Source organism: Chiloscyllium plagiosum, unplaced genomic scaffold (genome assembly GCF_037043375.1).
Source record: "Chiloscyllium plagiosum isolate Xiang-an unplaced genomic scaffold, Cpla_swu_hap1 HiC_scaffold_15, whole genome shotgun sequence".
NCBI lineage: Eukaryota > Metazoa > Chordata > Chondrichthyes > Orectolobiformes > Hemiscylliidae > Chiloscyllium > Chiloscyllium plagiosum.
The window spans coordinates 32,697,345-32,722,382 of NW_028270153.1; the positions used below are offsets into that span (position 1 = coordinate 32,697,345).

General features: G+C 38.4%; 1 protein-coding gene across 11 annotated transcripts in view; it reads left to right on the forward strand.

The window, feature by feature from the left end:
* LOC122560152 (myelin transcription factor 1) overlaps positions 1-23,684 on the forward strand; it is a 79,491-nt gene extending 55,807 nt beyond the window's left edge. For 10 of the 11 annotated variants that reach the window (XM_043710467.2, XM_043710468.2, XM_043710464.2 and 7 more), the window contains 4 exons: positions 4,529-4,620; positions 6,514-6,617; positions 12,361-12,504; positions 22,188-23,684. In XM_043710467.2, coding sequence (XP_043566402.1) covers positions 4,529-4,620; positions 6,514-6,617; positions 12,361-12,504; positions 22,188-22,331 — 484 coding nt within the window. In that variant the 3' untranslated portion in view covers positions 22,332-23,684. The remainder of the gene's footprint in view (positions 1-4,528; positions 4,621-6,513; positions 6,618-12,360; positions 12,505-22,187) is intronic. The other variant, XM_087994856.1, reaches the window with a different exon arrangement.
* Positions 23,685-25,038: the final 1,354 nt, after the last annotated feature.

Here is a 25,038-nt window from a genome sequence, read left to right on the forward strand (position 1 = left end):
ATAGTCTAATGCACAAGTGGAAATTAACACTGCCCCCTTAATCTTTTGGGCCTCGAGGCGGTCGAGCAAACAAAACTTAATTAAATAGGATTGTAGCACTAGAAACCTGGCACCAACCTGATCTTGATCAAAGTAAGTCCTAGGCTGGAGGTTCCATGTACAACCTTCCTGCCCCACCATCAGTTAAGATGCTTAAGTGGTCAATTAATGTCTTACTTGGGCTACAATTACTTCAGCTGCACACAAGACTGGAAAGAGTTGGCCTTTCCAACTCGTTGGAAAAAGTGTGGACTGCAGATGCTTGAAATCAGAGTCTAGAGTGTGTTGCTCAAAAGGCACAGCAAGTCAGGCAGCATCTGACGAGCAGGAGAATCGATGTTTCGGTCATAAGGCCTTCATCAGGAATCTCAAAGAAGGGCTCTTGTCCAAAACCTCTATTCTCCTGCTCCTCGGATGCTGCAGACCTACTATGCTTTTCCAGCAACACATTCTCTTCCCAACTCGTTAGCAATGTATGCAGTCTGTCTGAGACACTAGGAAGTTCCTTGATCTGCACTGATTCATGCACAGTCAAGGGACTGAACCACGGAAAGATAGTGGTGTCCTAAGAGCCTTGTTGCTGGTGAGTCAAGAACATTGCCCTTAACCTCTTGCCCAGCATTTAGTTGCAGAGGTGATGAGAAGGGAGACAAATTTTTCTCATGAGCAAACTCACCCAATTATTTCCTCTTGTCATCACCGCCAGGGAAGGGAAAATTCCACCACTTGACACCTTCATGCAAAATGTCAGTCAAATCAAAGAAATGAAAAGAAATGAGATAGCAATATGGTTCACTATAATTCAGTATATGTGGATGGCCACCTTGTTCTCTATAGCCACAACCAGAAGCCACAAAGGTTGTGTTGCCTGCCCAAAGCCAAGTTTAAGGACATCTCAGTTCAGCTGGAAATGAGTTTAAAGTACAAAGACAAAGATCCAGTTATTGTGGTCCACTTAGGAATCAATGACCTAGATAATTAGATTCCCTACAGTGTGGAAACAGGCCCTTCATTCCAACCGACCCTCTGAAGAATAACCCGCTCAGACCCATTTCCCTCTGACTAATGTACCTAGCACTATGGGCAATTTAGCATGGCCAATTCACCTGACCTGCATATCTTTGGACTGTGGGAGGAAACCGGAGCACCCGGAGGAAACCCACACAAACACGGGGAGAATATGCAAACTCCACACAGACAGTCACCCAAGATGGGAAGTGAACCCAGGTCCCTGGCACTGTGAGGCAGCAGTGCTAACCACTGAGCCACTGTGTCGCTAGATAGAACTAGGATTGATTTGTTCTGCTGCGTTTTAAGGGATAGATTCAAAATTAGCAGAACATCAAAAATAATTGTCTCTGGATTGTTCCTGAGCCATAGCAGCAATAAGTCAGAGAATTAAGCATGAAAATTAAGGCTGTTGTGGGAAGAAAGTTAAAATTCACACAATACCACGTTATAGTCCAACAGGTTTATTTGGAAGCACTAGCTTTCAGAGCGCCACTCCTTCATCAGGTGTTCCACAACCACCTGATGAAGGAGCAGTCCACCCCAGTCCAACACTGGCACCTCCAAGTCTTGGGAAGAAAGGGTTTTAAGTCAAGGGGCATTGGCACCAGTACTCAGAAGCGAGAGTTGTTCCGCTTACAAGAGTTCCATTTAAATTGAGCTTGGAACATTGTCCTTGTGAATTGTATATGGCTGGGCTTTAAACTAACTTGAGGGGAGGATTCAGGTGAAATGGAATTTAGAATTTCAATGAAAAAGTGGAGGCAGCAGGACACTGTTGCAATGTAGGTAAACTCAAGTTGCAATGTAGGTAAACTCAGGTAAAGACAGAGAAATAACAGTAATAGTGTATCAGTAACTAAAGTCCATGCAGCAAATCATTAAAAAAAATGAAATTAAAGACTTTATACTCAATGCACAAAGTATCTGTCATGAAATGAACTAGTAGCGCAAAGAGATCAATGGTTTGCATCTAATCACCATTACACGGATTGGTTTGGATTATCTGCTGAGGGTAGATTCCCCATACCCCAGAGTAATGTGTCAAGGGAAAGCGCATCTGCCCGATTTGATTTTTTTTTGGGCAACAATCCTTTAATTTTTGTATAAAGGGGAAGAAAGTAACTGATGTAAAAATTGGTCCCTTAGGAGCAGAGACAGGGGAAGTAGCAGAGACCTTAAAATAATTATTTTTGTCTTCTTGGGGAAAGAGGTAAGTTTCCTATCAGAAAGAGAAATTAACCTAAAAGAGCTAAAAAGAGTGGAGAAATTAAAAAAATTGATGTCATCTGAGAAAATACTGGAAAAACTTAAGCGACTAATATCTGACAAATATGAATTGACTTAACAGCCTACTTTTTAGGATTCTAAATTAAATGGTTGCACTTGATTTTCTGGCTATGATTTTCCAAAATTCCCTAATTTCTGGAATCCCAGCAGTTTTCAAGTCAGCATATGTGGCACTATTATCCAAAAAAGGAGGGGGTGAAAAAATAGAGCTACTAACCTGTTAGGCTGACATCAGTCATCGGAAAAGTACTGAGACCTATTATTAAGGATGTTCTGCCAATGCATTTAGAAAATAATAATATGATCACAAAAAGTCAAAAGGAAAGGAAAACTGTGTTTGACAAAAGTACATGTTGTTTCAAGGGTGAACCTAGTTGTTCGGGAAATAAAGATCAGTGGCTGTAGTATACCTAAATTTACAAAAGCATTCAACAAAGTTATCCCCAAAAGGTAGTTGGCACGTTAAGCTTTCTGGAGTTGGGAGTAATACATTAGTCTAGATAGAGAATTGTTTGTGTATAAGAAGCAAAACATAGACATAAATGAGGAATATATGGAGAGGAAGTCCTGTCTTCACATTGAGGACATCATTCATCATGTTGTGGCACTCCCACTATGCTAAAGGGTCCAACTCCCAAAAGATCAATTCAAAACTTGGCATCTGTGAGGAGCTGTGGGCCATCAATAGCACAAATTATATTCAAACATAATCTGTAACCTCAAGGTCTGGCATATCTCCCACACTACCATTACCATCAAACTGGGAAATCAACTCTGTTCCAATGAAGAGTGCAGGAGAACATGGCAGGTGTAGTACCCGCCAAACAGCAGATGCAGCATGCAGTAGACAGTGCTAAGCAATCCCACAACGAACAGCTCAGATCTAAGCTAAGCCATCTTGCACATCCAGTGGTGAATGGTGTTGGGTGAATTATACAAATAACTCAATGATGGGGAAACCCAGCACATCAATGCAAATATTCATCCAGAACTTCCAAGCGGATGATCCATCTCAGATTCCTCATGTGGCCTCCAATATCACAGATGCCATTTTTTCCAATTTGATTCACCCCAAATGAGTACATTTGGCATACATTCTTCAAAGTTTTGAAGAATGAAAAGTGATCTCATTGAAACATTCAAGATTCTCAAGTGGCTTGAAAAGGTAGACCCTGAGAGTTTGTTTCCACTGATTGGGAATCTAGAATAAGGGATCACACTCTCAGAAAAAGGAGTCAATCACTTAGGGCTGAGGTGAGGAGAAATGTACTCACCTAAGGAGTTGTGAATCTTTAGAAATTTCTCCGTTATAAAGTTGTAGATGCTCCATCGTTGAATATCTTAAAGGCTGAGATAAACAGTTTTTTGCTGTCTCAAGGAATCAACAGGATGACAAAATGAAGTTGAATCCTTCAATCAACTATGACTATACTGAATGGCAGAGCAGGCTGTATGGGCTGTATGATGTGCACCCAGTGTGAGAAGCCATTGGAGATGATGGACAGGTGAAAGTAGAACCAGGCAAGTGCAGTCCCACCAAAATGGATGATACAGGAGAGGCTTTGGAGAGGATAATTCACCTAACTCTGTTACAGTCAGACAAGTTGAAAAATTAAAGGACAGATAGGTGATTTGTGCCACAAATGCTGTTTGCAGCTTTAGAAAGAGCTATTTTACTACTGTGACGGGTGGAAATCTGTAATCTGGGAAATGTCACACACTTGGGAGATATCAGCACTTTCAAGGAGCAATTGTTTTCAAGAATAAAGAGCTTAACAGGGTGTTTTAAGCAGAGTAAAATGGAACTTGTGTAGCTTTGAAAAAAGCAGTTGCATATGTACTTGTAACTAGTAAATTATACAAAACTCTGAGTAGTCAGAAACCAGTATCAAATTGGCTATCAGCAGCAGGTTAATCTGTTTAGCCTGCGTCAAGTTACTGCAGACAGAGGGTAGCCTACAAACATTAAGCATTCATACGTAGACTTCACTGATCAGTATATCCAACCTCTTCTCTAAAGCAGTGAAGTGTTTTACAAGAGACATCTGTTTATTATGCTTCATTATCATACTTTAATTCTGATTTTTGATACATGTGCATGATTAAATGTGTGAACAAAATTATTAAACTATTTCCAAACTTACCTTCATGACTCCTTCACTAGTGTAACTTATTTTTCCTTTATTTTAAGTCTTTCTGGATGTCCAAGGGCTACTTTGGCCATGAAGAAAGCAAAATTCTCAGGGGAGGATCTACTGACTACCAAATTTAGAGCTAGTGACGGTAAGAATTAAAAGAAAACTAAAAGATCAATGCAATTTTCCATTGTGTTGTTAAAATGTGGAAATTCAGTTTACTGATTGGTAGCTTTTAGAGAAAATGGATAAAATCACATAATTGGTAACCCTAGAGTTTGCAACAATTACAGTATTAAACAAAATATTTAATTTAATAGGTTGCTGTAAAAGCATGGCCTTCCTTTTTTAATTTGTTCATAGGACGTGGGCATTGCAAGGTAATCTAGCATTTTTGGTCCATCCCCAAATGCCTTTGATTTTGACCCAATGACAACAAAAACTGGTGTAATAATCAAGAGGGAAACTTGCAACTGGTGCTGTTCCCATGTATCTGCTGCCCTTATTCTGCTAAGTGGTAGAGGTCATTTGAAATATGGTGTCTAAGGAGCTTTGGTGAATTATAGCAATGCATGTTGTAGGTGGTACATACTGCTGTCACTGTGTGTCAGTGGTGGAAGGAGTAAATGTTGAAGTTGCGGTTCAATCAGGTCACATTGTACTGGATGGTGTCAGGTTTCTTGAGTGATGTGGGAGCTGCTGTCTTCCAGGCAAGTGAGAGTATTCAAGCAAACTCTTGTTTTGTGTACTGCAGATGTTGGCAGACTTTGATGATTCAGGAGGTGAGTTACATGATATAGGATTCCCAGCTTCTGATCTGCTCTTGTAGACATAATATTTATTCGGCCTTCCCAGTACTGATTCTGGTCAATGGTAACCCCTAGGATCTTGATAGTAGGGAATTCGAAGAAGGTATTGCTATTGAATTTTAAAGGGTAATGGTTGGATTCTGTCTTATTTAAGATGGCCAGAAACTTCAGCATCTGAGGAGCCACAAAGGCTAGTGAACGTAATGCAATCATCAGTGAACATCCCCACCTCTAACCTTATGATGGTAATGATGAAGCAGTTGAAGATAGGGTCTAGGACAGAACCCTTAAGAAACTATACAGTCATATATGGACTGGGATGATTGACCTTTAACAACTGCAGGTATCTCCCTTTATGTCACCTATCACTTCAAACTAGAGTAGAGTTTTCCCCCCTGATTTCCATTTACTTCAGTTTTGTTAGGGCTCCTTGATGGCATTGTTGGTTAACTGCTTCCTTGGTATCATATTAACAACTGTATTATGGGAGAAAATAACCAACAGAGTGATACTATTGATTGCCTTGAATGGGAAGAAAATTGCTCAGAAGTACTTATTTTTATACAAGAATTATGCTCTCAGCACTTTTTATTAGATAGTCAATTTTATGTTCAATCTGGAAACTTTTATATAAGGTCTCTTTCAACATTCAATCTTAGCAGTGATAGCCAAGTAAGAAATCATTTGAAAGTGGCTCCATTGCAGAATTCAGTAGGTGAGACCAAAAAGCTGTACCAATGCTAACCAACCTCTCAGTTTGTATTCTCAAAATTTATTATGACTCTTCGGAGTCAGCCAACTCCAGAGTATCATTTGGTCACCTTCACAGAGATTGAGCTACTTTACAATGCTTTTTATAATTGACAACACTGGAGTAGGCTGGAGAGGAAGGGAAGGAAGGAGTTGCCATTTAATAGTGTCTTAGATGGCAGCAATTTGGTGTTTTTGTTTAATATCTAGAGAGATTTAAAAGGAGGATATTTTGAAAAATAAAAGTTTTTCCAATCCTTTACTTCCCTTTTAATGTCTGCATTTTCTATCTACATGCTAGAAAATGAATGTTGGCACTAACACCCGGCAAACACTTAAGGAATTCTTATGACTTGTTTTCAAAATAAGGGATTAACACCTCTATTACAAGCATGAATAGTGGAATGTCATACAAACAGCTTTTCATAGATTTTGTATAGAAACAATGACTACTTTCTCTAATTCACTTTCTGTTCTCACAGCAATTGAAAACGATGAAGAAATTAAGCAACTTGACAAAGAGATCAATGAGTTAAATGAATCCAACACTGAAATGGAATCCAATATGGTGAAATTGCAGTCACAGGTAAAATTATGGGAGGGTTCTAATTCAAAGAAAGCTTTATTTTACAACAGATATTTTTGATCCAATGCTTTTACAACAGAAGTATATGAATAAATTGCTAACATCAAAACATACCATCTTAAATGAACAAGTAACTTTAACAAATACTGGAAATTTGACATAATGAACAATACAGTTAATATTTCGGTTTGGTAAGTTTTCATCAGAAAGCTAATTATTTAATGTTTTAGCCTGCAGAGTAAACATTTAAAAAATGAAAGTGTCTTTTTTTAAATCTTTCATACCTGTTGGAGTAGACTGGATTTTTATATCATATTGTAAGAAACATCACCTTAAAATGTTTTTGACTTGGAGAGTTTGAAGATATTCTTTTGTGATCTTCCCAGCTCCTGTGCAATATATGTAGCTGGTTTTAGAGTAAAGTGGTCTGTACTCTGGCCCAACATCAGAAGAGCACCCTGTCAGATAGTTGTGATAAATATATCCCATACCTGATTCAATGAATTACCAATTCATATCAATTTTATGTTCTAAAACCTTACCATAATTGAAGTTTCCAAACTCATATTACATTGGACCATTACAGGTACCAAACTGAGATTTTATTTCCTCAATATTTGAGGCTAGATTTAAAATATTGGCCACATGTGAGCAGTAGTATTTCAGGGGAAGGGTCACTGGACTCAAAACATTAACTCTGTTTTCTCTTCACAGATGTTGCCAAACTCGCTGAGTTTTTCCAGCAATTTCTGTTTGTGTTTTATAAATTGATCTGTCTTCGTTGACATGCCTGCCATTAGCCCCTAGTATGATTTTACAAGCCACAGGGGAGCCATCAAGTGGGTTTCACAGCTTTGACCCAATTGAGGCCCATAAGAAGCCATTAAACGTCCAATGAATAGCCTCATGCCACCTCCACTCTGATATGACGAGCAACACTGCCATTCCCATGCAGCCCAGAGAGTTCAAGCTTTCAGTTTGCCAGTGAGAACAAAGAGTTTTTCTTATTTACTCACAGCTCTGGCTAGGCCAGCGTTTATTGCCTATCCTAACTGCCCAGATGGCAGTTCAGAGTCAACCATATTGCTGTGGTCTGGAGTCATATGTAGGCCAGACCAGGTAAGGATGGCAGATGTTCTTCCCTAAAGAACATTAGTCAACCAGATGTGTTTTTCCAACAATCGACGGTGAATTCATGGCCATTATTAGTCTCTTAATTCCAGATTTTTATTGAATTCAAATTCCACCATTTGCTGAGTTTCTGGATTAATATTCGAGCAATAATACACTAGGCCATTGCCAATACTGTCTTTTCTCCGGATATCTAGTGCCAAATGGAGGGTCCCTTCCCTTTTCCTCCCCACACCTGCTGCCTCCACACCACGTCCAACAGATTCCCCTCTCCCCACCACCCAACCTTGCTGGGACATGTCAGTCTGGCCCCATTAAGAACCTGGACATTTCTGAGTGTCTGGATATATTGCTGGAAGCCACCTCCTTGACCTACCTGAAATACTAGCAGTGACCATGAGTCCTGCTGGCACTCCAGTGTAGAGAGTTGTAAGCCTCTATTGGCCAGCAGGTTCATGATGTGGGACATCCTTCTTGAGAAGAACTGAAGACCCGGCTCATATTAATTAATGGATTGCTGTTCAAAATACCAAAGCAGAGTGAGCCAGCTAAGCAGAGACAAGCTCAGCCCCGGTTTTTAAACTGAAATGAAGGGAACCTACCCTCAGTAGGTAATCCAGCCCAATGTACCATTGATTGTATATTTAACATGGCAACTAATCTGCTAATAATGCAATTTCCCATTTGTATTTTTCAGTTATTATCACTTTATGTGGTTACTCTGCTAATGTTAGTCTCTTTCTTAGTAAAAGGCAGTAAAAGTAACTTATTTGGGTTTATCTACGTGCAGTAAACATTCCCATGATGTAGAACTTTTAGGATCTGTCATGACCCTCTGTTCTTACATTAATGTGTAAAATTAAGTTTATTTTTCTGAGGCAAGTTACTTACCTGGCAGGGGTAGGTCATGATAAGGAAAGTGTGATTTATTATCAGTGATGTCCAGAAAGCGTACATAGCACAATTTGGGTGGCGATGAAAGTTGGTGAAGAAGCTACACAGTAGACTGAATTTTCTTCATCAGGAACAATCTGTTGGAAACAAGTGGATTTGAAGCATCAGGCATCCATTGACTGTAGGACCTCCATAGCACTGGATACTTTGATGTGACCTTCACAAACATGAAGACCTGTATAAAGTTCTTCAAGGACAAGAAGAATCTGCCCAGCTGAAAATCCTCACAGCAGAACCATTCATTAATCTGCTGTCCCAATAGGCTTGAGTGGTGAATGTGCAACTTTATAATACATATGTTCCCATCAAGAATGTCCTCATCTTCCTAATTCGGTACATTGTCAAAGTTAAGAACTGTACTGAAGATAAAGATATCGTTGAAATCTGGACCAATAAATGGTTGGTCAAGCTAGCTCCGAAGGTCGATGATATGGGAGCAGTCCTCCCCCTCCCTCTATCCTCTGTGGCTTTGCCTCCCAAATGGAAAATCTGGCCAGGTGACAGCCAACTGCAGTAATGTCTTTTGGAAGAACTACAAGCAGGTTGGCCACCAGGCAAAGGACTGCAAGCAAACTAAGTAATGTTTCCTGTGTGACGTATCTGAAGAGATGCCCAAACCACAGCCTCAGTTATACACAAAAAGCGAAATAAAGGAGGGACCTGTACACAGAAAAATGAATGTGACTATTAGGAAGGAGTCCCTCGACTGTCCCCACCAAGTCAAACCCATGAAGAGATCTGAAAAGGAGAGGCCGAGGAGCCTTTCAAGTGATTTCCAGCCAGTCATCCTGGGCAATGTTTTCAATGGTATCATCGACGCAGCTGGATGATCCAGCAGGCCCAATAGCAAACTAAATGCCATATTCACACATTGGATGGAAACAACAAAAAACGCTCAGTTGCACAGTGTGTTCAGCAACCCTGAAGATGGAGTTTTTTTTATTCACTCATGGGATGTGGGCATTACTGGCTGGGCCAGTTTTTTATTACCCATTCCTAGTTGCTCTTGAGAATGTAGTGATGACCTTCCTTCTTGAACCACTCCAACAATGTTCTATAAGTAAACCCACAGTGCCCTTAAGGAGGGAATTCCAGGATTTTGACCCAGTGACAGTGAGGAATAGTGATATATTTCCCAAGTCAGGGTGGTGAGTAGCTTAGACGGGAAATTGCAGCTAGTGGTGTTCCCATGTATCTGCTGCCTTTGTCCTTCCAGATGGAAATAGTCATGAGGTTGGAAGGTGCTGTCTCAGGACTCTTGGTGAATTTTTGCTGTGCACCTTGTAGATAGTACACATGCTGAGCATCGGGGAGTGGGGTGACTGAATGTTTATGGATGTGGTGCTTCGTCTTGGATGGTGTCAAGGCAAGTGGGGAATAGTGCGTCAGACCCCTAATCTGTGCTTTGTAGAGGGTGAACAGGATTTATGGAGTCAGGAGATGAGTTATTGACTGCGATATTCCTAGCCTTTGACCTACTCTTATAGCCACTGTATTTATATGGTAAGTCGAGTTTCTGGTCAATGATCCCCCCCAGGATGTTAATATTAGGGGACTCGGTGATAAAAACAGCATTAAATGTAAAGGGGAAGTTATTAGATTGTCTCTTATTGGAGATGGTCATTGCCTGGCATTTGAGTAGCACAAATCGTATCTCGTTGCTTGAATGCGCAGCATAGCTACACCTGATTGAAGTGAGACAGGACTGTACTTTACAGCGTAGGCTTCCTGTTGATGAATACAATGTGAATGCATGAGGCACAAACACCAAGTCAGTGTTCCTCTCTGACCTCAGCCTCCTACTGGCTGACTGTCACCAACAGGAAGAGGAGAGGTATGTCCAGGACACATGTAAATTAAACGTGAGTCTACTGACACCATGAAACATCGAGGAACTCAAAAGAGTTTTCAAACTTTGGAGAGCAATGAAAACCCTCTTTGAAGCTTCCACACTCTTGATGGGATGCAATCGACTCGAACATCAAGAGATTTCTTCACCCTCGAAGATGTTCAGAAGGCAAGAGAGGAACAAGGGAAATGCATCAATTCCAAAACAGCAGGGAGAAAAAGGCAATGATTTTTGTCAAGATTCAACCCCAGTAGCTCTGTGACACAGGACACTATACATTCCAGGAATGAACACTGATGTGCTTTGGTCTGCTCATAATAAGACTATAAGATATAGGATAAAATATAGGAGCATAATAAGGGCATTCAGCTCATTGAGTCTGCTCTGCCCTTCAATCATGACGGATATATTTCTCAACCCCATTCTCCTACCTTCTCCCTGTAATCCAGATACCAATCGAGAATCTATCTAGCTCTGTCTTAAATACACTCAATAACTTGTCCTCCATAGCCTTCTGCAGCAATGAGTTTCTCAGATTAACCACCCTCTGACTGAAGAAATTCCTGTTTATGTTAGTTCTAAAGGGTTGTCTCTTCACTCTGAGGCTGTCCCTTCAGGATCTAGTTTTTCCTACTAATGGAGACATCTTCTTCATGTCTACAGTATCCATGCCTCTCAGTATTAAAAGTTTCAATGAGATCGCCCTCATTTTTCTAAACTCCACATCGAGTACACGCCTAGGGTCCTCCACTGCTCATTGCCTGGCAAGCCCTATAACAAGCCCTTCATTCCCAGGATAATTCTTGTGAACCTCCTTTGGCCAGCACATCCTTCATTAGATATGGGCCCCAAAACTGCTCACAATATTCCAACTGCGTTTTGACCAGAGCATTACACAGCTTCAGCAGCACATCCCTGCTCTTGTATTCTAGCCATCTCAAACTTGCTGGTCTTCAAGTCACAGGAGCTGTTCTTGATTGAGTACTGCATATTGGCATATTCCAAGATTGTGGACTACATGCTGAGGTGACATGTTAAAGCTTGGACAAGCTACTGCAGAGGCGCATTGGGAAAATGTTGTGGTTGAAGGCTTTTCAGCAGTAATACAATTGGGGACTGGGAACTGTAGAATTGCCTCAGTCTGTCTGCCATACAAAGAATGCACATTGTAAAACAAGAGTATTGAAAATGGTTTGAGGCACATTACAGTGTAGTATTGTATATCCAAATTCTGCATCTTTTGTAGAACTTCTTGTAATTTTCAATTTGAATTGTTTTCCTTGGGTCTTGGGCTGTATATTTGAAGTCCATCTTGTAAATATGAAGTCAGTTACATTCATATCGCGTGGAGACAGTTTGAATGTTATTATAAATTCTGTCAGATTCACATTGAAATATTTTTGTAATTTATAATATAAAATTATATTTATCATTTTTAGGAATAAAATAAAATATATTTTTGTAAAAATAAGTTATTCATAATGTGTATTTCAGCAGCGTCATCATAGTTGATAGTAAGAGCAGTATCTGTTGTTTTCATGTGTTTAATTTTTACTCAGCTGAAATAATACTAGGAGCAATTGAAATAGTTGTGGGTGTATAAATGCATTAATTAACCAGATTAGTATGACTCTTGTGGTTCAGTGGTAGTGCCTCTACCTATGGACCAGCAGGTCCTACCTGCCGCAGAGTGTATCATAATATGTCTGAACAGGTTGATTGAAAAAAGGAACAGACTAATGACAAAATTGAAGGTATGTTAACATTCACCGAACCACAGTCCTAAAACTCAGTACTAATGCCTTTCAGATTTCTAACATGGAAAAAAATTTAAAAACTATCGAGGATGAAAATAAAGTGATTGAAGAGCAAAATGAAGCCTTATTCAAAGAGCTGGCTGGGTTGAGTCAGGCACTGATACGTAGCCTTGCTGATATAAAACTGCCTCAAATGGTAAGCAAGCTTGTTGTGCGTTATATTCTCTCACTATCTGCTTCTGTCAAGGTCTTTCATAGCTGAGTATTATTCTGATGATATTGCAGATAATTTTATACATTTGTGCTGCTGACGCAGTGTTTCCCCTGCTGTGAGCACATATTGAGAATTCTAACATTGAAATGAATGTGCCCACAAATTTTCTGCCCATAAGATTATTCATAAGGTGTACAATTTATGAAATTTAACCTGCTTATTTGCTTCTTCATGCTTTCAATAATGAGTTAAAGTCCGGTGCCATAATTCCACAAGAAATGTTTTATATTGATGAAGGGAGTCATTGGACAGCATTAGAATTTTAATCTGATTGATTGTATTTATGATTTACGATTTCAGAATACAATTAATACTCCTCGGAACTCAACATAATCTTTGCCGTCATCTTGTGCATTTAGCCATGAGTCAAATTGCAAACATCTGCTGGGCTGATATCACAACTGGTCCATGCACTTATATCTTCGATATCATGATTGCTTATTTTTCCTGTTACTCATTTTGTAATTCAATTCCATGTCATTAAATCTGTGAAACTTACTGGCTGCACTTACATTATGGCCAAGGTTTCAGGAATGCATTAATGTAGTCACCAGCCTCAGCCAACTTATACCTGGGAGTTGGCAGCCAAAGACCAAAATAAAACAAATGTTTATTATTAGGAGCCTATAATTAAAATGCTTGAAATTGTTCACACACAGACCAACATTATGCTTACGTATTTCAAGTGGAAATTTCAAATTTTGAACTATTTGTATCAAGGCCTTCCACAACATTGCTTGGTCACAATCTTTTTTTACATAAAACCATGACATAGTAGAGTATATCTTTCAGCCCCTTATCCATAAGCAACAATTAAAAGCTGGGAGTCTTGTGTCTCAGTCTGCAGCACCCTTGCCTCTAAGCCACACTGTTCTGGGTTGTTGGCCAGGAGGGAACTGAGGTATTGGTGCAGACAAACACTGCCATGAAGAATTCTCCTTCTCAACCTCACCCCTCACCTGAGGCATGGTGACCTTCAGGTTAAACCATCACCAGTTGTCTCTCTCTGATGGGTGCAGCTCTGCTGAAGTATTGTGCATTGGTGTTGATCCCCAGTGTGAAAAAAATGGAGAGTCTTAGTAGCAGGACAGATACCTTGCTATAAAGCAACCCACCAAATAAAATGAATGGCTCATCCAGTGGCTGATATGATCAATTAGCATTGTGGTGACTCCATTTAACATGGGAAAAGCGAAAAGAGATTTAAGAAAGAAGGATCGATAACAAACAATTGTACACATGCATAGATATTGTGATGTGTTGGGGGTAGCTTTCCCAGGAAATAAGCAAGCTGGGAAGTCGAAGAAAATGATGTCAGGTTGGGATCCCTCCACTATATTTCACCAGAAATGGCTTAAAAGAGAGGAGGGCAAATGATAAATCAATGAATAAATAATGTCTAAGTTGTTGAGATTGTTAAGAAACCATTTTAAAGGTAATTTAGAACTGAAACCTGAATTTCTGAGCCATGTAAGCTGCATTCCAATCTGTCAGCAACTCTCCAGGGTCACTCAGGCAGATGTACAGTGGAGAGAGCTTCAGTGAAACCGACAAGCTGTGAGAGCTTTTATCAACTGCACTGAAGGTTCCAGCTCTATCCGTTGAGCAACTACTGTTCAAAACACTTCTTCCATCAGATAGTGCTATCATTGGTGATTGCTAACTTTTTAAAAGCATACTACCTATCAAGCCGATACTTATCTTCAGGAGCACTTCTCTGTCATCAGCCTTCGGGTTGGCAAGGAAGCAACTTAGGCAGCTTCAACTTTGCTGACAGTCAAGGATAGAAGCTGTACCATTGCTAACTGCTTTGTCAGCATCAAGAACAACACCAGCAGCACTGGCTGAATTCTCCTCAGCCAGCACGCCTCTTCAAATGGCAGAGAGAATAGATACTAAGATCTACCCAGAAGGAAGCCACACCACATCTCAAGAGAGAGTGCCTCAAGAGCCAAGACTGTCATGGTAGGATGTTACTGATACAATCCAGGGTATCATAAAGCAAAATAAATAAACAGACCATACTTCAAATACAATGGCAAATTTAACCTTAAATAGTTGATACAACAAAGGTATGTGCCACAAAATCACAGGGATTCATATCATTCCTCATTCAAATGTGGCACTGCATGTAATCACACAGTATTTCCAACTTAGCCTGCAAAACATGGGATCTCTCACTTTCCACTCAATGGATTTGGTCCTCAAGTTGTACTCACCAGCAACCAAATTCTATCCATCATTCCCAGATAGTTAATACTGAGCAGGCGCTCACCCACAAACGTCTTATCCCCCTGGTTACAACAGTCTTGATAACATAGTTTTCCTTGTTTTTTTTTCAACCAACTAACCAGCGCACCCTGTTTGCCATCTGGATCCCTGATAAACGTGGCTACTAGTGTACCTGAACTGTTCATACCATTTTCAGAGTTCAATTACTTGTAATGTGCTCATGCAATGCTTAACTGAGATCATCTTGAGTTGTATTTTCTAATTCCTGTAAAATAGGGAATTAGGTTTTTCATTGAGCTTTCACAGGTTTCTCATATAAACTCTGTGTTTCCCTTTCAGCTTCAATTTGTTTTCTCTTTGTGCTGCTTACATTCTGCTTACAGCTCTCCTTGGTGTCTGACAACACAACTTTGGTGTTTTTACTTTCCTTTTGTTGGTACTGCTTTCAGGTCAAGGGTCACCAAGTCACAGGAACCGCTATTTCTTACCCAAATAAAATATAACTGACCCCCTTACAATTGAAGCAATCTCTTTAAAATCCTTACAATTTTCTTTTATAAAACAAGTACATATTCTCCAAATATAATAAAAACTATTGAAATTTTCTTGACTGTTACCAGATCAAAGGTCATCGCACCAACTATATCAGCAGTCTTATTGAAAAAGACCTTCTTTCCAGTATAACAGGTGTCCATGCATATCCCTCCTCTCACCATGTGTCTCTGCTTCTAGCCATATTGTGTACTGACTTGTCCTGAGAGAGAGGAAGCATAGAGTAATGAGTGCAGATAACAGCTAATGTGCTGAAGAGTGAAATTTCTAAAGAGTAGGTGAGAGACATGGATGTGAAAGTCCAATAGACTGAGATTGAGTGCAAGTTAATGGTGCTCAGAGTTGGTGTGAGGTGCCTGTAGGAAGAGTAATAAATGTAACTTCAAGGTATGTTGACCTACCTGGGGAATGCTGTGAAGGTGAATGTTGGACACATCAGAGTGTCCAGTTTTGTGTCTGAAAGCTGTCATGTCCTCCTGGATCCTGTTTGATACTCCAGGTCAGGGAGACCATATTTTTTGGCTACTTTGTTGGCTACTTCCATACATACCTCACGTGAGAGTGAGAGGCCCAGTCTTTCCAATCCTCCTCTCCATTGTTGTGGCTCCTGCAGCTTCTATCTTATTCTTATGTTGTCAATTTATGTCAGTATCATTTTTATGTAACAATAATTCTAAGTGTAGTTATTTGTTGTTATTTATTTTCAAAAATATTCAATGTTGTTGATTTCTAGCACTTAAATGTGGGTAAGTGATTAAGAGGGTAGGGAGTAAGGTGTCCATGGAGGGGTGGGGTCAGTGGGTGTAGTAAGGATAGGGAGTTGTCACTCATGAATAAATTGTTCAATTTAATACTGACCAAGGACATGTACAGTAGGTCTAATTCCTCTAAATGTCTGTAGGTAAGTGAGTTAAGCGAGTTGGAACCATTCCTGTCTTACTCTAACTCAGAGTTGGGAATATTTTCAGTGGTTTCCATACACCAAGTAATTGCCTATCAGGAGTTTCAGTTATCTCAGTAGGGTTAGCTGCATTGCAAGCTCCGCTTGGTCCCATCATGCAACTTTGTGTCTAAGTTGCTGCAAAGATTATCTTTCCATCGGAAGATCTGAGCCATGTTTGCATTGAGCTAGGAGGAGAAAGTGAGGTCTGCAGATGCTGGAGATCAAAGTTGAAACTTTATTGCTGGAACAGCACAGCAGGTCAGGCAGCATCCAGGGAACAGGAGATTCGACGTTTCGGGCACAGGCCCTTCTTCAGGAGCTAGGAGGAGCAATGGCATTCACCTGACTTCAAATATTCACAATTGCCCATCATCACCTCCATCTTCAGTCCCAGCATCCTGCACAAAATTGAAGAAATGAGACAATAATAATCCAAGGTTGATTCCCGCTTTTAAATTGGACTGGCTTTATCAATACCCAACTGGTTATGGCTTTGAAATTGGCCATAACTAACTTGCATCTCTTGAGATAGTTTATATCATTTAAAAGAAGTAGACATGATTCCTAAAGGAGCAAACTATGATAGAACTCCAGAACATGTAGAATACTCTCAGTTCCTATAGATGTGATATTCAGATTATGCTGCGTACAGGAACTACCTTCTCGTTGTGAGATGTGAAATATGCATTTGTTACAATGCTGAAAACTATTGTGAGAAAGAATAATTAGTCATTTTATTGCTTAAAAAATAAATCTGTTTGTTGTCTCAATCAAAAGTAGATATTAGATTGTAAAGATAAGGCAATGATGTAAGCTTGTTAATGCAGTTACAATTGAATTTTCAATTAAACTTTCTTTGCAGTTCATATGACAGTTCATGTGACAGTTCAGATAATAAACTAATCAGATAAATGTGAAGAAACATAGAGTATCAACATATATTTGGAAGCAAATCATATCTAACATTACAAGATCCAGCTAGTGGTTCATACAGCAGTAATTATTGTGGACTACAAATTTTCCCATTTATAATGTTGTCTTGTGTTAACTGTAATGTAAGGAGTGTGCTTTAATTTCCAGAGTGTAGGTTACTCAACTCAGGTTTAGTAACCAGTGTTTTACAATCAAGGCATTTACATCTCTTTCCTGTAGGTAGTGGTGTGTGAATAAAATGTGTTGAAGCGCATTGTGCCAGTGTGAATCTGAAGCTCATTCAAAATAAATTTTAGCTCTTGGAGCCATAGATTCTTAGAAGTTTACAGTATGGAAGCCAGCCAGTTGGCCCAACTTGCCCATCTTGCCCCGTTTCACAATTGGCCTAGTCCCGTTTGCCTGTCTCTGGTCCATATCCCTCCATACCAATCCCATTCATGTATTTGTCTAAATGTTTCTTAAATGATGAAATTGTACTCACTTCCACCACTCCTCTGGCAGCCCATTGCAGATAGTCACCATCGTCTGGAGAAAAAAGTGCCCCTCTGGATATTTTGTATCTCTCTGCTCTCACCTGAAACATATGCCATCTAGTTTTAGACTCCCCTACCATGAGAAAAAGCTGTTGGCTATCTACCTTATGTATGTCTCTCATGATTTTATGGACTTCTATAAGATCACCCCTCAGTCTCCTATATTCTGGGGCAAAAAGTCCAAGCCTATCCAATCTCTCTATATAACTCAAACCATCCTGTCCAGGTAACATCCTAGTAAATCTTTTCTGCACTCTTTCTAGATTAATAATATCCTTCCTAGACAAGGGCGACCAGAACTTGATGCAGTACCCCAAATGTGCCCTTACCAATGCCTTGTACAACTGCAACAAGATGTCCCAACTCCCGTATTCAGTGCTCTGACCAATTAAATCAGGCATACTTAAAGCCTTCTTCATCACTCTGTCTACCTATGACTCCACTTTCAAGGAACTATGAACCAGCACTCCTGGATCTCTTTTTTCTGTACTCTCCCCAAGGCCCTACCATTGACTGTATAAGTCCTGATCTGGTTTGACCCACCAAAATACAACACCTTGCATGTATCTAAATTAAACTCCATGAGCCATTTCTCAGCCCACAGCCCAGTTCTTCAAGATCTCGCTGCATTCCCAAATAAACTTCATTATTGTCCACTATACCACCAATCATGGTGTAATCGCAAACTAACCATGCTTCCTAAATTCACATCCAAAACATTTATATAAATGACAAATAACAGTGGACCCAGCACCAATCCCTGTGGCACACCACTGATCACAGGCGTCCAGTTTGAAAACAATTCTACCACCGCTCTCTGTCTTCTACATTCAAACCAATTTTGTATCCCTATGGCTAGCTGTCTCTGCATCCTATGAGATTTAACCTTATTCAACAACCGACCATGTGGTACCTTGTCAAAGGCTTTGTTAAAGTCCATGCAGAAAAGATCTGCAGCGCTGCCCTCATCTACATTCTTGGTCACCCCTTCAAAAACCTCAATCATATTCGTGAGGCATGGTTTCTCAGGCAGAAAGCCATGCTGACTATCCCAAATGAGTCCTTGCCTCTCCAAATACCTCTAGATCCTGTCTCTGAGAATTCCCTCTAACAACTTACTTACCACAGACATTAGGCTCACCTGTCTGTAGTTCCCAGGCATTCCCCTGCAGCCTTTCTTAAATAACGGGACAACATTACTCACCCTCCAATCTTCAGGCACTTCACCTGTGGCTTAAGTGCCTGAAGTAACATAGTAGTAACATTCGGTAACTTTACTTCCATGTTAGAATTGATAAAATGCATAGTTCATTTTAAAGAGTATATCCTTTAAAATTCTACAAATACAGCAAAAATTATCTTAACTAAATATATTCTAAACATTCTTTTGCATTTAAACTTTCATACAGAACTTAATTTGTAATTCATACTCCTAAGTTATGTAAACCCAGTATCAGTTTTGCCTAAATGTATGTTTCCGATAGATATCCTGACTTTGTTATGTTCTTAATTTACAGTGTTGGGCTCTGAGTTATATGTTGTCCACAAAATGTGTCATTTTTAACCATAATTGAGAGATTTCAGCCGTTCAGATGCAGGACTATTAGTACTGTAGAAAATAGATATATAGTTGTTCTGCTATAACGCGCTTTTCGTCAACGTGAATTGGCTGTAACGTGATTGACGAATAGGTGGCGCTGTTTCTAAAGCACAAACTTTAAAAATGTGTTGACTATAATGCAATTCCATTGCAAACATTTTAAGTGCTATTTTTATTGCACGATTTTAATAAGAATGCAACCAACGAATTATAAAAGAAATGACTGTATATAGCATCAGCCCACTGCTTTGATATCAATCAGCCCCGCCCCCACCATTAATATGTAGGATGCTAAATGTTTAGGAGTTAAAGGTAACAAGACTAACAGATGTTATGAACTAATTAGTCGATGCATGACGAGCTGGCACATTTGAGGTTTCTTGTGACAGATGGGAACTGTGGGACTGGGGTGCATTATTTCCTCTTCCACATTTTGACTGAATCTGCCAGATTTTGTTTTGAGTTAATCGGCTGTTTTAGTTTTTTGATTCGATTCAGCCATGATTTAAGTTTTGCAATATGAGTATTAAGCTTCATATAAAGGAGAAATTCAGCAACTTTTAAATACAGGTATCTGAGATTGGATATTAAACAGGATAGCTCTGAATCACTGGTCTCTCAGAGGAGAATGTTAAAAGGATCCCAATAAACCCAACCAAATTCTCACCAAAGAAGACTGTATGACTCAGGAAGAAGTAGATTGGTTGAGAAGTTTAATTAAACTGGTGTTCTGCACACTAACTAAACCAGATATGTGTTTTGATGTACTAGAATGAAGCATCATGTTGAGATATGGTACTGTTGGAAAAGTGTGAAGGTGAATAAAGCATTAAAATGGCATGGATGATTTGGACCAAAGGGTTTGTTTCCATTCTATACATCTCTATGACTTCATAAATTAAGTTAATACCAATGTTCATTCTGATTTCCAACCCTGGGTGACACTGAAAGAATGAAATTAGTCATTATTTTAGCGGTGCCACACATTCTCATCTTACCAATGATTTTTCAAGTATAGCAGGATTTATTATATTTTTTGTGGGAAGAAATGACAAATGTTGTCTGTTAGCTTAGGAATCAAAAAGATTAAGAAGAGTAGTTAAAAGCACCTTAGCTGTAGAGAAACCTGCACTGGTAGAAGCAATACAGTCATCAATACAAGCAAGACAATGGCTATACAATCATCTAATACTCTAAACGAACTCCTACATAATGACCAAAAAAGGGGAAAAATGTACCTGCAGAATGCTGTTTTGATAATTATTCACTCTGAGACAATGCCCACTTGGTGAAGAATGTTGCAAAAAAAAGATCGTGCACTGATCTCATGAATATGAACGAAATGTTAGAAAGGAAATTTCAAAAATAAGATGTGTTAATGCAAATGTTCAGATATCGGAGTGATTTGCAAAAGTCATTAGATGCCCTCAAACACAGTGTCCTGTGTTATATCAAGAGAACAGAAAATATTCATGTAATCTTACTGAATACTTTTTAAGGATGGGATAGTATATAGAGTTTGTCAGTGGCATTATTATATAATCTGTAACAACATATTATCATTGTGTATATTTTCCTTTTTACAGAAAGGCAGGAATCTGTTAGGATTTAATTCTTTTAATAGGATGCTAAATAGGAGTTAAAGGTGACGAGGCAAAATATGTTGTGTAATTACGTAATTGTATGCAAATGTAGAGGAGTCTTGTTCCATCACAAAGTATGAATGTAAGCTATAGGGAATGGAATAGACTATTTAGCCTCTCGAGCCATCCAATGGTCATGGCTGATTGGTTCCGGGTCTCAACTCCTTGTTCATACACCTCATCAAAGAACTTTCTGATAGTTCAAAAATCTATCTACTTTTTTTAAAATACTTCAAGCAATCTACTCTCGATGACTTATAGCAACATAGGAACAGGAGTAGGTTATTTAGCCCTTTGAGCCTGTTCCACTGCCATTCATTGAAATCATGGATGATCTAACTGCATTAACCTGCCTTTGGCCCATACCTTAATATCTTTGCTTTACAAACATTTATTTAACTCTGATTTGAAATTAACAACTGATCTAGCTTCAACTGCCATTTGTTCGAGAGTTCCCTACCTCTCGTCACCCTAACATCGCTCCTGAACAATCTACCCTTAATGTTGAGACAATGCCCTCTAGTTCCAGAATCCCCAACCATTGGAAATAGTTTATCTTCCTCTATCCTGTCTCTTCCTGTTAATATCTTGAAGACTTTGATCAGATCATAACTTAGCCTTTGAAGTCCAGGTAACATTCTTGTAAACCTACATTGTATTTTCCCCTGTGCCAGTATATCCTTCCAAAGGTGTGGTGCCATTTGTCCAAACAAGTTGATCAAAATAACAATGTAAAAGTATATAAAGCAGAGTCAGCCAGAAGGTGACTGTGTTTTAGTGTGTGGTTGGAGGAAATAAAACTCTGACTAAAAGTGTATGCTAGATCTTTACCTAACTTGTAGTAGCACCCCTAACCTTTTCCAGTTCATGCTAAGAGCCCTTATAAACAACATTGACTGATTTCACTACATTGTAGACACAATGTAAGAAGATACTGTCATTTAACTTTGTTTTGAAGTATTGCCTCATACTTAAGTTTTACAGCATCTAGTTTTTTAAAAAGTACACTTACACTTATGGAGGCTTCATAGTGGTAAAAAACAATGATATCTTCATGTTTTGTAAGGTCACTGTAATAACATCCAACTGTATAAAATTCAAAATTTTGTTTATTTCAGAACTGTAAGAAATTGACATTTCTTGATTTTTTTTCCCTCTTTATTCTTTAGCAGGAACCAATCAGCGAACAGAACTTTGACGCATATGTTAGTACCCTCACAGATATGTATACCAATATGGAATGCTACCAGAACCCAGAAAATAAAGCACTACTGGAGAGCATCAAACAAGCTGTAAAGGGCATTCAGGTTTAAAAAAAAATTGTATATGAACTGTTCACTTACCCTGTAAATACAGTAAATTTGTGATTGATATTGGTTTAGAAATATTTATAGCAATTACGAACATAGAAATTGCACTTGTTTAGAACAAGTTGTCCGTAATCTTATTATGTAAATTTTAAAATAACATTTAAAATGAATCTGGAAAGCAAATATGTAAACTATTCTGAATTCTGTATGTTGACTCTACCTATTTATTTAATGTTGTCTATTTATTTAGTTTTGTTTTTAATCCAGATAAAACTGAATTTAAAAGAAAGACACAAGCATCTGGAGTGCATGAGGGAGTGTTATTCCTTATGCTGATCCAGTACAAACTTTTAAGAATTTAATTAACACAAGTCAGGTTATTTTTGTATTGTATTATTTATTACTTTATTAGTGTGATTTATTCCCTTTTTATGTGGAGTGAGAATATTTTATAACTGACATGTTTTGATAATTTTTTCAGAAAATATTTTGATTTTGTTAATATTTTTTCCTATTCATGAAAATATTTTTCAAACATTTACCACGGCTAAAGCAAAATTATGTATTAACCACTATTTATTTGATATTTAAGCAAATTAATTTAAAGAGTCCTTACTGTAATACTTAAGAGCCATTTTTTGTGATTGATGTATATTTATTTTGTAAGTCAATGTGTCTGTTATGTGACATTGAGTTTCGAATCAGCATAGTCTGCGAATTTAAATGTATTGTAGAGTGACGCATTTAGAAGCCTTCCACATTGAATAATTTGAACAGTTTCAAATAGGGATGTAATGATCAGACATTTTAATATGGGATATTTACAGCCTTTTTGCTGCAACAGCAGGTATACAGAGTTTTACAGGCGCTCTATTGCATTAACGCTCCACTGGCCAAAATAAACAGTTAAACATAGTCAATGGAGTTAACAATGCAACATTTATAGGACAGGAAGTACAAAGGAAAGAGCAATTATGGACTTCTGTACAATGTATTGGAGTCCAACTGTAGTTTAACACATTCCAGGTACTAAACTGTGTTTGAATTTGTTGAAGTCTCAGGTCATTAAAACTTGAGATCAGGGCATTAGTGGCGCTTTTGCCTCACTGACAGATATGTAATTTATAAGTGATGTTTGTAAATCAGAAATGAAAGCTGAACTTTGTTGCAGTGCTAAGTATTGTAATTATTTACAGAAATAGGCACTGTTCAAACATTGTTTTAGTGCAATTTTTGTTGTGATTGTGCATCCAAATGTATGTATCTATGTTAAAAGACAAAATTACTGTTTACTTGTTTAAATACGTACATCTTGTTGTTCCACCTACATAATGAAATAAAACAAAGCTGATAAAAAGAAAAGTTTTCTGGAACCTTATTTTTTTCCTGCTGAGAATTCTGCTCCATATGCAGTTTCAAATATCTTTCATGCTTATTTTCTTTATTTATTGCTTTATTTCCATAGCATTTTGCATACTAAGTCAAATGGTAATTTTTTAATGACACGAATGGTGTGTGCAACGTATTATTCCATTCCTAAGAGCTGGATTTTTCATCCACAAATGAAGCAGGCCACACCCCATGCAAACTTCAAACAGGACATGATAATGACAAGGCAACAATATAAAGCCATTGTGCCAGTCTTCAAAATTACAGAATGCGAGTGAATGTGGAAATCAGCAAAAATCATTTTCAAAATGCCAATTTACAAGCTATTGGGTGTTTGAACAACCCAATCATATGAACTTTTTGTTTTCCGTTGAATATTTCAGGCAGCAGCCAAGAAAATGTTTAGGATTGTTTGACTACAGCTATGATCAGGTGGCACCAAGGGGGTGAAGAATGGACTTGCTGCTAGAACCATGCCTAATGGGGCAGCAGATTCTGCAAGTTATGATGCCAGGAACATCTGCATTATCTAGAAAAAAAAATCATCTTTGAGCTTTTAAGAACCTTCAATAAAAAGTAGAGATTCTGAGAGCAGTGGTCCTTTAAACATGTAGCCATGAACAACTATATTATGTAATAACTATATTATATAATATTATTAAATATATAATATAACTATATCATATGATATTAATCAACTATGTATACAAAACTTTATATTCATAGTATTATCCCTTTGTCACATGACTCCCAGCCTTAAGTACAGATTGGACAAAGACCTCATTCAGTACCTCTCCTTGGTCTCCTTCCCTCACCCCATTGAGAAACGAATAATTCAATACCAAGGTGCAACTATGTTTAACCTCCTCATTAAGGCGATAACATTTAACTGCTAAAAATAACAATAGCCTGAGATTATGTCGAACTTAGTTGACGTTGATGAGGGAAGCTTGGAGGTTGACAGATACTCGAAACTGAGAACTGTAATATTTTTAAATGTACTAATAGTTCTTTCAAGACTTGCTTACACAAAATTGTGATTTCAATAGAAGTGTTACACCATGTAACACAATAAATATTCTTCTTTTAACATGGATTTCTGTGCATCTTAGTCAAAACGCGAATTATTGTATCAAGTATGTCCTGTGCTAAGTTAAAGGCTAAAGAGTTTTTGGCTGACCATGAGATTGACAAGAAAAGTTTCTTTCATACCAGAGAATTTGGTAGATGTTTATAAATCTCAAGCCTTCTCCAAACTCAGAAGGAAAAAACAGTTGGAATTTTATAAATTGTTTTTCTTAAGTATGGCACACAAATCTGT